The following is a 15,681-nucleotide window of genomic DNA, read 5'->3' as shown; positions in this document are numbered from 1 at the left end:
TACTTTTTTATTTTTTAGTAGGGACAGGGTTTCACCATGTTAGCCAGGATGGTCTCGATCTCCTGAACTCGTGATCTGCCCGCCTCGGCCTCCCAAAGTGCTGGGATTATAGGCGTGAGCCACCGCGTCTGGCCTGGATATACTTATTTCTAAGATAGCAAATATTTGAGCACATTTGATTACTCAAAAGAGTTTTATCAAGTGGCCTTTGGTTTGGCATTTTTGCTCTTGTTGTTGACAAACAGTTTTTATTTATCTTCTTCTTCCTCCTCATCCTCCTGTCTACCTTTCTCTGGGCAACCCTGGCAGGACCTTCTTGCCACCCATTTTCCCTTTAGACTCAGAGCCGGTAACACTGCCTGGCCTTCTCCAGCAGCTTCCCCACCTTGGTGTCCTAAGGCTGCTTCTCATAGTCACTGATTCCACAGCTCACCAAGCTTGTCTACGCATCTCCAAAAGCAATCCCAGGGTCTATGGATTTCATGCTGGGGATCCTGAACAGAACAAGCAGTGGTCTTTGGGGGGCATTGGGGCCTTCTCCTTGCCTCCCTTAGCTGGTCCATAATCCTTCATTTTCCCCCCACAGCCTACTTTATCCACCTTTGTCCTTTCATCATATTTAGACTTCTCCTTCCCCAGACATTATCTTTCAACTCTAAGAGCACTTGAAAAGTTCTGTGAAATTGATAGGAACTTGTGGGGTTTTCTTCTGATCTTCTTCCCCGCACGTCTGCACAGGGAAGGCATAAGCAGACATCCCGCCCTGTGGTTTCCGGGGATCGCTGTTGCCACCCCGACCATCTAGCTGGCAGGCCAGGCAGCACGGGGCGCACTGTGTGGCTTGGCACTCTCCAGCCTTGCACCGCCTGCCTGCAGAGCAGCCTCCTTCTTGGGATATTCTTAAATGGGGCTGGGGTGGCATCTCTGAGGGGTGATGAATTGGCAGAGGTGCCGTGGGTTTACTCACCAAAAAACGGGAGTGGATTCTGAAGAACTACAAGTCTTGAATCTTAATAACAGCAAAAATAGCAAAAGTAGAAAAGGTGGCAAAAGATTTCTATGGCTATCAAACTATTATTGGATTTATTAAAGGACGCACATTCTTCTTAGAATATTCTGCTTTCAAAGTACATGGCATACATTTCATGTCTACCAGGTTTTCTTGAACTCTCACTAAATTCCTAAAGTATTTGTTTACAGCAGAAAAAACTCGAATAATAATTTCTATTTTTCTTGGCTTAAAAAATTACTAAGTTTCTTAATGCATTAAAATTACGTGGCTCTGATATTTAAATGAAGAAAATACAAACATTTAATTGAAAAATTAAGCAAAAAAAGCTTTTGTTAATTCAAGCTATCTTAATATGTTATTAACAAATATTTTAGACAGTGGTTAAACAAACTGGCCAAGAGATTATAACTTATTTATTATTATTTATAAACTTTTTTGTAAGCATCTTGAGGGCAAGAACAGTATCTTTTTTATCTTTTATAATCTCTATAGTACACACTGCAAGAAACACCAAGAGCCTGCAGAATGAATAACGCCAGTAAGAACCTTGCGTCTTTAAGGCAACAATGGTTTATAACAGCTATTTGCAGGATAATCAAGAAACACCAAAAACAAGATTTAGAAAATCAATGTATAAGAAAGCGTATGTTAAAAACAACCCCTCATGTTTTTACAACTTCTCATGACACAGAGCGAGGAAGAAATTAAGTGCTGTTTTAAACCAATGTTGACAACAAGTAACCTCGCTGTTGTCATTCTGGGATGATCAAGGAAAAATGACTCATTAAACAAAAAAAAAAAAACAACCGTGAAGACTTCAATCACACACATACTCCTTTCACTCCCTTTTAGACACTTTTTTTTTTCCTGAAGTGCCCAAACTGAGAAATATATCACCTTTAAATACCTCGTCTTAACGGCTGCCCCAAGAGGAATGTGACTCACTGCTGTACCAAGTAAACAGTAACATAATAGAATTTTGATATTTCTTTTCAGCTAAATTTGACAGCAGTATCTTATTTGTTAAACATGTTATAGAAAGATTTTACACATGGCAGGTTATTGGGCTTTTCTTATCCATGGGGATAACCTTTGTCTAGAAATTCTCTAGTGGAGGTAGAAGAGGATAACTGTGGCTCCATACTCCACCTGTTAATCCTGAAGAGCTGCTGAAACCATCAGTCTGAGTGGAGAAGCGGCAAGCGGGAGGGGCTGAATGTCAATGGGCACATGACAGTGGTTTCTCTCGAAAACACTTGTCACAGCCTAACACATGGGTGACTATGAGATCCCTGCCCAGGGGCGCCTTTTGAGTTTCGGGAAAAGTGAGGACAAAGTTTTGCCACAGAGGCAGCAGGTGCCTGGCATTTGTTCACTCTGGGCACAGGGAATGGGAAAGTGATGGCCTGGATGGCCTGGTCAGCTGTGAAACGCTGATCTCAATTTGTTTTGTTTGCTGAAAGGGAAAAACAACAGGCAGAGGGAAACTTCAAAGTATTATGACGGCAACACTCTTAACTTTCTTTTATAGATTTTTAAAAGGTTATAGTTTGAAATAACTTCAAACTTAGAAAAGTTTCAAGAATAGTACCAGGAACCCTTGATTCCTCCTTAACCAGATTCACCAATTGTTATTTTGCCACAGCTGCTTTCTCTGTCTCTGTCACACATACACACAATCACACACTATGTACTGACATGCACAGATATTCCTAAGTCATTTGAGAGCAGGTTGCACACATCATGGTGCTTTTTTCCTTCATACTTCAGTGTGTATTTTCTAAGAACAAGAATATTCTCTTTCCTAACCATGGTCGGTATGTACCAAGTCCTGGAAATGTAAAATTCATGTAATACCAATATCCAATCCATAGTCCAATTTCATCAATTGATCCTAAAATGGCCTTTCATCAGACATTTTTTCTCCAGTACAAAATCCAGTCCAGGATCACATTTTCCATTTGGGCAGCATGACTCCCAAGTCTCCTTTAATCTGGAAAATCATATTTTTGAAGAACATAGGCCAGGTATTTTACAGAATGTCCCTCAAATTAAGTTTATCTTATTTTCCTTTACAATCAAAGTTATGCATGTTGATTGTAACACATAACTGATATGTCCTTTTCAGGATATGAACATAATAATTCTTTGTTCCATAATTGGTGATGTTAATTTTGATAACTTGGTTAATGTGGTGTCCAATTTCTCCTCTGTAGAATTACGGTTTTCCTTTATAATTAGTAAGTTAACTTGTGGAGGGATACTTTGAGAGTACAAGTGCTCCTCAACCTACGATGGAGTTAAGTCCCAATAAATCTACTGTAAGTTGAAAATATTGTAAGTCGAAATGCATTTAGTACACTTAACCTACTGAATATCACAGCTTAACCTAGCCTACCTTAAACATGCTCAGAACACTTAACATTACCCTACAGTTGGGCAAAATCATCTCTCACAAATCTAGAGTATTGACTATCTCATGTAATTATTGAGTACCGTGCTGCAAGTGAAAAACAGAATGGTTCACACTCGCTGCCCAGCATCGCAAAAGAGTCTCGTACCATTTATCGCTGGCCTGGGAAAAGAGCAAAACTCAAAATTTGATGTATGGCTTCTACTGAGTATGTATCACTTTTGCACCACTGTAAAATTGAAAAATTTTTAAAGTTTGACCATTATAGGTCAGGGGACCATCTATATATAAATAGCCTAGTCTTCAGATATTGATGATTTTTCCCTGAATGGATTTTTATTATAATGCTTGCAAATTTGTGATTTTCCAATACCATCATTCTTTGTGTATTTATTACTTGACATTCCATTTAGGAAAAGCATTTCCTTTCCTCCAGTGTATGTATTTATATAAATATTTATCTACTATTAAAATGCATGAATTCTTGCTATCCTTTATTTATTTTGATCCCCAAAGCTGATGCCCTAGATGTGGCCAGCAGGATCCCGCAGCTGGCTCCAGTGTCCTTCTGACATGCCCCAGCAGTGACTGATCACTTCCTTACTTTCCTGGCACACGATGATCCAGGGCTATCCTGTACGTTCCCTACCCTGGGCCTGGAATCCACTGTTTCCCTAAAGAGGCTGGTTCCTTTTAGTAGGGAAGGAACACTGGTTCCTTTTAGTGGGGAAGAGTGTTTAGAAACCAGATCTGGGCAGTAGGTGAACCCACTGCTACCAGGAGGCCACTGCTTCTGAGCCCCTCTCGGTCAGAGTGAGGGTATGTGTACACACACACACACACACACACACACACACACACACTCTCATGAGTTTACGATGATAGTGATAATTCCTTTCCAACCCCACTGGGTTCTCCCTTGCCTTCCCCTGCTTTATATATTTATTTTCCTTCTTCCTTAATACAATCAACCTAGTTCCTCATTTGCTCAAATCTATAATACACACAGCATAATTTCAGAATTGCTATACTCATACTCTTATGAAAACTAAACCTTGAAGAAATGTTTAAGATTTGTTTGTAGTTCTTTTTGTTTCTTCATTAGACTGAGGGTATATCAGGTTCAAACGTTACTGAAATCCATTTTCCCTCCTTCAATGTGATTATGTTATTCATTTGAAATGCAGTTAGATCATTTGTTTCTTTTCCGTTTTACATTTGTCCCTGTCCTTTTGGTTTGCTTGTTGAATACGTAAAACATTAACATGACTCAAAACCATACAAAAGTGAAACCATGCCAAAGGCACACTCCCTCCCCATCCTCCCACCTCCTTGTCCCCGATCCTTTACAGAGAACCAGTCTCATTAGTTTCTTGTATATATGAAGTGTAAGAGCATCTAAAACAAGCTACCATCATGCATTCCCACCCGCCACCCCCCAACCAATAATGCCTTCCTTAAACTCGTAAGAACCACAGTAGCCAAAAAAGGCCCAAAGTCTCTATCATGGTGGCAGATGGAGTGCTGTCACCATCTTTGTATTTACACGCTTGATTACTTTTGAGTCCTGTTGATCGAAACTGCTTCAACTCTGAAACATGGATTTAGAATGAGTACCAGGTATTACTGATTAATTACCTGTTCCTCAGAAACTTCTAGAGGAGGGGGCGCTGCTGGCTCAGGCTGCCGACCACCCTGATAGTTTACGTTTTGTCGCTGACGTAAAGGAGGAAAAAGACGATTCCAATTGATCATTCCTCCCTAAAAAGAGATCAACACAGTTATCAGACACAGAAGGAGCAGAACCATCATAATGCTTAGAAGAGCTTTCTCTCAATGCAGTTATATCTATAGACTGGGAATGAAGTGTCATATTGATCCACTCTATGCAAGCAATTCAAATCCAAAAGTATCATAACATCCTTCAGTCAACAGCACAAAATTGGCAGCCTGCAGTAGGTGCTCAGGAGAAAAGAAAGTAATAGGCAGTGCAAAAGCTGTTTGTGCACTGTGGTTCTGGAAGGCAGTGAAAGACACTGTACAGACACTCCTAATTTCAGCCCGACTGTGACACCACTGACTGTCCCAACTCCAGTTAACTGTTAGGAGCTGAGGGCTTTGCAGGGCGTGATAGGAAGGAAGACATGGAGAGGAGGTGCCTAAGTAACTGAGGGCAGCCAGAAATCTGGTGTTTCCATCACGGCCCTTAAAATGCTCCCCCGCTCTACCTTTCTTCTTCTTACGACTGAAGTAAATCCCGAGCGCGCACAGCGGAGGAAGACTGCAGGCTGTGATAAAACTTCAGCAACAGGCTAGAGAGGGTGAAGGGAAATCTGACAAACAGGGAAAAGGTGAGAAGTGAGGATCAGTAACCGTCTTTCTGAGGGTGGCTCCACGGCTAAGACCGACAGCAATGCCGTTCCTTGCTTAGTCTATGTCACCAACAAAAAAGAAGCCACCATGGGAAGAAAAATGCATCACATGCTGCTTTAAAAAAATCCATGTTTCTAGCTATATGGCAATCTTTGAATTTATTAATTTAAATCTCTATTTCTAGAAGTCTTCTAGTCCTGACAAAATTTAAGATCTGAAAATCTTCCTATTACAAACACCTAAAAATGCTATTAATAGATAAATATTTCTATACACAGCTAAATATGAAAGAAGTAAGTGGAGTCGCAAGGCCTCAGGAACAAGTGGGCGTGGGAAGCAGAGCTGCACACAGTGAGCAGCCCGGGAGACGGGAGCACAGGCCCTGCTCACCCAGGACCACTTGGGTTTTATCATTGTTTGAGTTCGGAAGATGCAGCCTTGGGTCTGAAGAGGCAGCAATTTTGACCTCAATTATCTGTCTAAAGATACAATCTTCAAATGGCAGCACCCTCAGCGAAAGAGATGAAAAAAAAAAATCAAACTAAAAAGCCTGTCTTCTCCCGGAGACAGCAGGAATCTTGGTCCTGCCTGAGAATTAAGAACCACAGGCAAATTTGGGGTTCAAGTTATACTATACATATGTTGTTACATTCATGGTCTCAGAACCCATCAAAAAAGTTACATAAAGATTGGTTTTGGGATGGAGGTATCGAAGGAGCCAAGCAAAAGCAAATGTAAAAGTACTCTGGGAGAGATATTCTCTTGCCTTGGGGTTACACAGGATTTATAGTTAAAGCTCCAGTGGGGAAAAACTCAGAATTCAAAACTACAAAATCCACAAGGAAATCACCCATGACAAGTCAGCACACACAACACACAGGAGGACTGGGTCCCCAAGGACCTGAATATAGGAGGATCTGAAAATGATTACACGCTTCAAAAAGACTAGGATGTCACAGGAGGACTTTAAAGAAAAGAATAAGGTATTACGAGAAAAAACAGATGTGAAAAAAAATTAGGGAAACAGAAGCCACTCTCACCTCTCACCTCCTCCCCACAAAAGATAAATCTAAAATATAAAGATGTACACAAGTTGATGTAAAGAGATGAAAAAAAATCAGAGAAATACTAATCAAAGAAAGCTGTTGTTCTACATTCATGCCAAATAAATAGACCTCAAAGGCAAAAAAAGGCAGTATTAGGGATAAAATCAATAGAATATATGAATATCATATTTATATGTAACACGATGGCATCAAAACACAGAAAGCAAAAATTAACAGAATTACAAGAGAAGTGGAAGCATCCAGACATATATTTAATTTTCAGCATATAACTCAGTAACTGACAGATCAACCAGACAAAAAAAAAATGTAAAAATAAATAACAAGTTTATTTCTGAATGGACATATATACCTTGCATTTAATGTTTAGAGAATATACATTCTTTTCCATTACATTTAAAGTATTTACAAAGTAATTGTGTACTAGATCCTATATGAAATATTCACAAATACCAAATCATAAACATTACACAGATTATATTCTCACCATAATGCAATTAAACTAGAAATCAGTATCAAAATAATAACTAAAACAAAAAACCTCACACATTTGGAAACCAAAAAAATCCTCATAATGGAAATTAGAAGATATCTAAGAATGAATAAAACTATTACCTACCTATCAAAGTTCATGGGATGTAATAAAGTGGTTGATGTAATTTTAAAATATTGAGCTTAAATTAAAAAAAGAAAACTGAAAATTAAAGGGTTAAGTATACACAATTTAAGAAGTTAGAGAAAGTAACAATAATCTAAAGAAATGAGAAAGAAGAAAGTAGAAAGTTGAGAGCAAATGCCAGTAAAATGGAAAACAAAAAAACAGAAGGAGTCACTAAAACCTACTGCTGGCTGTTACAAAGTCAAATAAAATAGGCAAACCTGGCAAGCTTGATGAAAAGACAAAGGAAGGAGCACAAAGAAACAGTATTAAGAATAATACAAGGGATATGATGGCAGATTGTTTTAAAATCACAAAAATACTTTATTCATACCAATAACTTTGATGAAAGACAACTTTCTAGAAAAGCATAACTTATTAAAACTTATTCTAGAGAAAACAGACACTGGTAATTATCTTTGAAAATTGTTCAGGACCATCTACTTAAGCTGAGCCATAGTGAGACTCAGCAATTCCACTCCTGAATAAAAGAAATTCAAACACATGTTCATCAAAAGATATGGACTAGAATGTTCTCAGCAGCATTATTTATAACAGTCAAAGATGGGAACTACCCAAATGCCCATCAACTATAGTATGGGTAAGTTATGGCATATTCACCTACTGTAATCTAATAAAGCAGTTTGAATGAATGAACTATAATGACATGCAACAATATGGCTGAATCCCTCAAATGATGTTGAACAAAATAAACACAAAAAGTACATTTGTATGCTTATTATTATACAGCATGTACTTTTCTGGATACATGTCATACTTTAATGTAATTGAAACAGTACTTAAAAATCTACCCACCAAAAACCTACAGGTGAAGTGTATGAAACCTTTAATGACTCCTTATCTTATATAAACTGCTCTAGGGTACAGAAAAGGAAGGAGAGTTTCCTACCTAATTTTTTGAGACTAGCATAACATTGTTTCCAAAACTAGACAAGGCCATTATGAGCAAGAAAAATTATACAATATATAGTTTATTTTTCTTGGGTAGATATAATAGTCCTAAATAAAATATCAGCAAATTCAATCCAACAATGTTTAAAAAATAATTCTCTTATCTAGTACGATGTACTATATTAGGATTTATCTAAAAAATCTTAGAAAAACTAGCAACATAATCCACACATTAACAGTTTGAAGGAGAAAAATCAAACGCTCATCTCAATAGATATGAAAACAATTTGACAAAATTCAGTACCCATTCATGAAGAGACAAAAATGCCTATTACCAATTCTTGCATTCAGCACAAGTCACAGCATAATGAGAACAAAACCAAACCCAAACAAAAATCTCATGTAAAGACAGAAAAAGAGAAACAAAACTCATTATTCAAATGATGACTATCTACCTAGAAAATCCAAGAGTGTTTACAAATGTCTCTCAAAGCATGAGAACTAACAAGACAGTATGATTAAAAAGTAACATTCCTCTATTGAAATCATTTAGAGAATGTAAGTACAAAAAATTACTATTTATAAATAGCAATAAAAATATAAGGTAGTTAAGAATAAAATCAACCAAAAGATCTGCAAGATCTCTAAGTAAATGGAAAGATTCAGCATGTTCCTGAATTGAGTCTGGTAACATGTAACCCTATAATCTATCCAGACACTGCCAACTCCAGTATAGCTGACTGCTGGTTCATTTCCAATATCCATTTTCTCCCTTTGGAAAAACCAGTTTTGGTTTTCCTGGGTGTGTATATATGTGTGACTTGCTACCTTTCTCAGTATCCCGCCACGTTGACTAGGTTCTGACATGGGTATGTCAGCAGAAAGGGAATATGGGCCGACCAGGAAGATCCTCAGAGGCAGGGGCTCGCCCTTCTTAGGGGATCAGGTGGAAGCCCTGTGCTGAGGATACAGCAGCAGCAAAGAGCCGGGGACTGATACCTTCAGGACGCTGCCCCGCTGGCCTGGGCTGCCCACTGCTGGACTTCTATACAAGACAGAAATAAACTACCTTGGTTGAGTTTCTGCTATTTTGTGTTATCTGTCATTTGGAGTCAGATTCCTATTATTATTCCTACTCCCTAACTGTTATATACTCAAAATTCAAAAGTATGCACATGTGTATATTTTGGTGGGACTAGACTACTTGAAGTTAAAGCTCAAAACTAGGCATGACTATTTTAAAGAAGTATAAGAAAGGATTTCTCTACCAGTTATTAGGACTTAGTATTAGACTGCAGTAATTAAAGTCATGTGGTATTAGTGTAAGTTAGGCAAAAAGTCCAAACAGAAGACAGAGTCTAGGAATCAACAGTAAACATGGGCACTTGGTTATGAGTCCGCACTGAATACAGTCCTGGGACAACTGTCTATAGATAGGGAGAAGATAAAACTAGACCTTTACTTCACACCACCCACAAAAATAAACACTAAGATTAAAGATTTAAATGTGGAAAGCCAAACAGTGAAAATTTTTTTGAAGAAACAGGAGATTATTTTCATGTCATTAGGATAGGAAAGGATATCTAAAACAGAAATAGGAAGCATAAATCACAACCAAAAAAGTGGTTAAAAATTACTTTACCTGTAAGAACTTTTGTATTAAAAGTTTGAATTAAATAAGACAAACTACAGATTGAGAGAAAATGTTTACAACATATAACTGCTATATGCTCAAAATTCAAAAGTTACAAATCAATGAGACTTAATAAATCGATGACACTTACGAACTTATAAGACAACACTTATAAATCAACGAGAAAAAAATAAGTGACTCAAGAGAAAAGCAGATAATGTATATGAATAGTCCATTTACAGAAGGGGAAATCCCAAGTTATGAAAAGCTATTCAATCTCACTAGTGTTAGGGAAAGGCAAATGAAAACAAGTTATTTTATACCCACAAGACTTGCAAAAATACACAGCCCAACAATACTGAGTGTGGCAATGATGTGAAAGAAATGGTAACTCTGGTAAGTTGCTGATGAGAGTATAAACTGACACAAGCCTTTTGGAGAGCAACATGTCAAGATCTAGTGAAACTATTCTAGTCTATGACCTGGCAACTTCACCTCCAGGGAGCTGTGAATACTGAAGAGGTCATGTATGAGGATCTTCTGTGAAGCACTGGTTATAATATTAAGTAAGAAAATGGAAAAAATTCAGTTGTTCCTAAGGAGGGAAATAAATTAATAAGTGGTTCTATTATATAAAAGACCATTATAAAAGCAGCTAGAATAAATGAACTGGATTTACATGGGTAAATCTCAAATATACAATGTTTAATGAACAAATAAAGTTGTACAAGAATATGCATATATAAATATACCATTTACATAAATTGTATGTAGTTTATGTAAATAATATAAATAAAATGTAATACTATTTACATAAATTAAAAAATACTCAGAACAAGAGTATATATACTATTTTAACTTTTTTTGGGGATGAGGGTCTTGCTACATTGTCCAGACTGGAGAGCAGTGGCTATTCATAGGCACAATCATGGCACACTGCAGTCCTGAACTCCTGGACCCAAGCAATCTTCCGTCTCAGCCTCCTGAGTAGCTGACACTACAGCTGTGCACCATTGCGTCTGGTCTATTTTAACTTTTTTAGATGGATATATGATAATGGTGACTCTGTTCTCCTACCCCCAACCCAGGAGATATTTGGCAATGTCTGCTCACAGTTTTGGTTGTTAAGTGAAGGAGGAGAGCGGGGACAGGATGGTGGTGCTGTTGGCATTTAGTAGGTAGAGATCAGGGATGTTGCTAAACATCCTACAATGTACAGGGCAGCCCCTATAACAAAGAATGGTCTGGATCAAAATGTCAACGGTGTCTAGGTTGAGAAACCCTGGTAAGTACATATGTAGTAAAGATACAAAAACATGCAAAGGCACACAACACACCCACTTCAGGACAGTGGAAGGGGAATGGGCTTTGAGTTCCATTTCATTTCTTACAAGAGAGTGAGAGAATCAAAGAGTAGGCAAAGCAAACAAAACCCCAATCCCTCTACTCCTGTGATAGTAGAAAAGTGCTTAAAAAGCAGAAAGTTACGGCTCTAGGTTCTAGGATGTTTTGACATGAATCTGCTCTTTACGTAGGGTTAAATATGAGCCTCTATAAACAGGAAATGTTTCCTTCACTTTGTCTTCTTCAAAAGCAATAACCACATATTTTAAAAATGAAGAAGGAAACAGCTTGCAGTTTGAACAGGCGTTTTATGAAATACTTATTATTAGTTTGTAAGAAGATTTCAAATGAAGTAAAAATTCTTGAGTATATATACATGTATGAATGAATAGTATATATTAATACATACATACATGTGGTTTCCCAGCTGAGGAGCAGTAAAAGTTTCTGACATTTTATTAAGCAGAAGTTCCATGGAACAGAAATCTATGTTCTACAGGCATTGAAAGGTTTCTGGATGGGATGGTCAGGCAGTGTCTACATCAGAGAAGCCAGAAGAGCTCACGGGTGGCTGACCTCGGGCACTCGAGCGTCCACAGGAGAGTGTGAGCCAGGCACGCAGTCTCGTCCTTGCTCCCAAGGAGTGCACCATCTCCTCGGGGGAAGGCAAGATACCCAGAAATGGAAAAGCCAGAACAATGCAAGATGATATATAATTAAGATGGGAGGCCTAAATTAAAAGGACTAGAAAAGCTCAGAGTGGACATCAACCCACTGCGGCCAAAGCACAGGGGTAAGACTTCCAAGAGGATGGGGCTGGGGCTGAATATTAAAAGAGAATGATTTCAACGACGGAGAAGAGAGCAAGCAAGGCATTTTCCCCAAGGTGTTCAAAGAAAGGGGCCTAAGTGGGTTTATACTGCCTTCAAGGAGCAAAGCAATGCTAAGGAATAACGGCAGAGGGACAAAAAGGTAGAGGAAGCTGAATAAGAACAGTCTCTAGAGCCAGAATACCTGGGCTCAAATCCCAGCTCTGCCTCTTATTGTAACACCTTTTCAAACACTTCCATGACCCTTGGTTTTCTCACCTGTAAAGTGGTAATAATAACTGCACCCACCTCACATGGAGAGTATGAGAATCAAAAGAGTTAATTCATGTGAAACATTTAAAATAGAACGTAAAGCCATCTACAAGCTTATTGCAGCTTAGCTATGATTATTCTCATCCTTACTACTTGGCCTTATACTTTATACAGTATTGTTTCTCGTCTTCCCGACTAGACTATAGGATCCTGGAGGGCTGTGATGGATGGAAGACCTGAACATATTTCCCAGGTGGCCAATACCACTCTCAGCTCAGTGCAGCCTGAGCTGACTCCTCGTACAAGTTGGTGCCCCATAAAAGAGTAAAATGGAGAACAATTACAGAGGGGGCATTATGAATGTGATGTTTTAGAAAAGCCAAATTGACTTCCAAAAGCATCTTCATCTTATTTTAAGACTGTTGGCCATTGGAAACAAATGTACCCTTTCTTCTTAGTCTTTGGTGCTCAGAAAGCCTTTATCAGCATGCCAGGTTTTGAAGTGTGAAGCATGCAGCAGGGGCACCTCCACTTTACAGTTGGTGGCCCCCTGCAGGCCACCATGCAGGGAAGGTTCTGGGGGAGACCATGGGGTAGGCAGCAAAGGGCGATGTGACTGTTTAGGGGTGCTGTGCTTGGGCATACAGGAGGCGAGGCAGGGCCCACACAAGGAATTACTCAGTGTGCTATGGACCAAGGCTTTCAAATGTTTTCCACCTCATGGCACACACAGAAAAAGACAGATTTGCATGGCCCACAGGAAAAGCCAAAACTGTTTACAGCTGGCCCAGTGTCTTCAGGCCCTTTCCAGTTGCCCCCAAGGGGGGAGGGGACCAGTATCTCAGCCCATCTATGACCATGGCACAGTGGCTGGGAAGCTTTACCCCAGGCCATAAGGAAATACCTACACATTCAGGAAACAGGCTGATTTAACAGGAGCCTCTGACAAAGGGGATGACCTACCACGGAGATCAAGGGCAGAAAAAGACTAGATCGTTTTACTTGAATGAGTTAATGTAAAATCACAAAATTATCACATCTACTAATGTACCTGGTGATACTTTCAGCAACTAAAGTAGAAAGAGAATTAAGACAACCTCCTTGCCTTTTAGAAGCTCATAGTCTGGTATTTTAATAATGAAACAGTTTTTCCTTTTTCTTCCAGGTTATCAAAGCACCCTTTGTTAGATCCAGTGGATCCTCCTGAGCGCTCTCTGACCTGCCCTCTGGCAGCACCAGGTCTTACTGACCACTCTTCCTCGACGTTCTCTTCCCCGGGCTTTGTGGCATCCCGCTTTCTTTCTAGCCCTCTGGCTATGCCTTCTCAGTGTCCTCAGATTCTCCTCCTCCCACTCCTGTCCTTCAGACACGGGTGTTCTTGAAGGTTCCATGTGGGGAGTGTTTCTCTCCTTCTTCCGTGTTCTAGGTGCCCATCCATTCCTAGGGCTTCACTGGGTAGAGACTCCCAAACTCGAACCTCCAACCCAAACACTGTGTCTCAGAGCCATGTAACCCACTGTCTCCTGGACACAATTTCATCTAAATGTTAAGGAGACACCTAAGATAGAACACATCCCAAACAAACTCATCTCCAACCCCATATCTCTTGCTGTGTCCCCTGTCTTGGGGCATGACATCCACATCCATCCACTGCATAAACCAGATCTCCAGGCTCTGTCCACTGGAACTCCTCCGCCTCTGTCTCCACCCTCACTCTCACTGCCCCGTGTGAGACCACAGTCCATAGCCGGGGTGGCTCCAGAGTTAGTTCCTAAGATACAAATCTTGTCAAGCCCCTCCTCTACATAGAAACCCTTCGCTGGCTCCTCATTGCCCTTTTATTAATTTAAAAATATTTAATAACTCATTAACAATCACAAGCCTATTACTTGCTAACATAAATATAGATTTTGAAATAAAAAATAACCATGTTTTCCCAAACAGAATTACTGAGAAGAATGGCACTGTTTTCCATTTTTGCAAATCTCTTTAATGTCTGACTTACTAGAAGGTTGCTGGATTCTCCCATCTGCTTCTGCATTCAATTCTGTTCTATGTTACTCTGGCTTTTGAAATACATGAAGCAAATCCAGCCACATAGATACATAGTTAGAAAAGAAAGGGAGAGTACATTAAGGGCCTTTTCGGATGACTACAGACATCCTCCCCTTTGATGCTACTCAATGCATCCCTGTTGCTTTCAGAACCTGACAGAAATTTCTTACCTGGGCTTACCAGACTCCTGTCTGCCACTGGAGTCACTTTCTCACCACCCCGCCCACACATTCTCTACTCCCACTGGGGAGCCTGCTCTCACCACCCCGTACTCCTCTGCGTGCTCTCACGCCTCACCGTCCCTTCCCCAGGACAGCTGTCAGCACATCCCATTTCACTTGCAGGCTAACCTGAATCTCACAACAGCCTATTAGCTCCATGGGGGCTGTGATTCTCCATCTTGTCCTGTTTGTAGACCTGGCCCCCTGTACAACCTGGCATAAGCAAGTACTCAAGAAACAGTCACGAAATGGATAACTGAATGGACAAAGACATAGTGAGGTATATTGCTGAGTTAAGGTGTATGGGGTTTTCTTAGCCAAGACTGTAGTTAGTTGGGATATGAAGACCCAGGTGGTAGGTTACTAATGAAGGTGGGGTGGAAGGGGTGAGAGGGGTTAAAACAAGGAGGCTCCCAAAGGACATGCTTGATATCTACATTCTTCATGGACATAGCATCCTCTTCTAACACAAGAACCAGGAGTTACAAAGAAGCAATGCTGGGAAACTGTGGTGAAACCACAAATGGCAGCTCCTCATAGAAGACAGCTATTTGCAATTCCCTGTGCTCTGTGGAAGCTGCAGCTTTTGGTGTAAGTATGAATATGCTTACACTTAGTTTCACTCATTTGCCTTCTATGCGCGGTGCACTGTCCTGGGGCCAGATAAGGAGGCTGTGACACAGAGAAATGACTAATTTCCTATGGCCCTGAAAAGAGTTTGGCTGAGATAACAAAACAAACGTACATTAAAACTAAACAAGAAGCACTTCAGGACTGAACAAGAGGCATCTTGTTAGACTTAGAACTGTAGTCACGTGTCGCTTAACAACAGGGCTTTATTCTGAGAAATGTGCTGTTGGGTGACTTTGTTGCTGTGTACTTACAGAAACCTAGATGGGATCGCCTACTACACA

At 39.8% G+C, this 15,681-nt stretch overlaps 1 protein-coding gene across 2 annotated transcripts in view; it reads right to left on the bottom strand.

Moving 5' to 3' along the window:
- UBAC2 (UBA domain containing 2) overlaps nucleotides 1-15,681 on the bottom strand; it is a 182,146-nt gene that overhangs the window by 13,370 nt on the left and 153,095 nt on the right. For both annotated transcript variants that reach the window (XM_030813624.1, XM_030813626.1), the window contains one exon: nucleotides 5,064-5,186. In XM_030813624.1, coding sequence (XP_030669484.1) covers nucleotides 5,064-5,186 — 123 coding nt within the window. The remainder of the gene's footprint in view (nucleotides 1-5,063; nucleotides 5,187-15,681) is intronic.

This window comes from Nomascus leucogenys, chromosome 5 (assembly GCF_006542625.1).
Source record: "Nomascus leucogenys isolate Asia chromosome 5, Asia_NLE_v1, whole genome shotgun sequence".
Taxonomy (NCBI): domain Eukaryota; kingdom Metazoa; phylum Chordata; class Mammalia; order Primates; family Hylobatidae; genus Nomascus; species Nomascus leucogenys.
The sequence above is the reverse complement of the archived record's forward strand: the minus strand, read 5'-3'. Positions and strand labels throughout refer to the sequence as shown.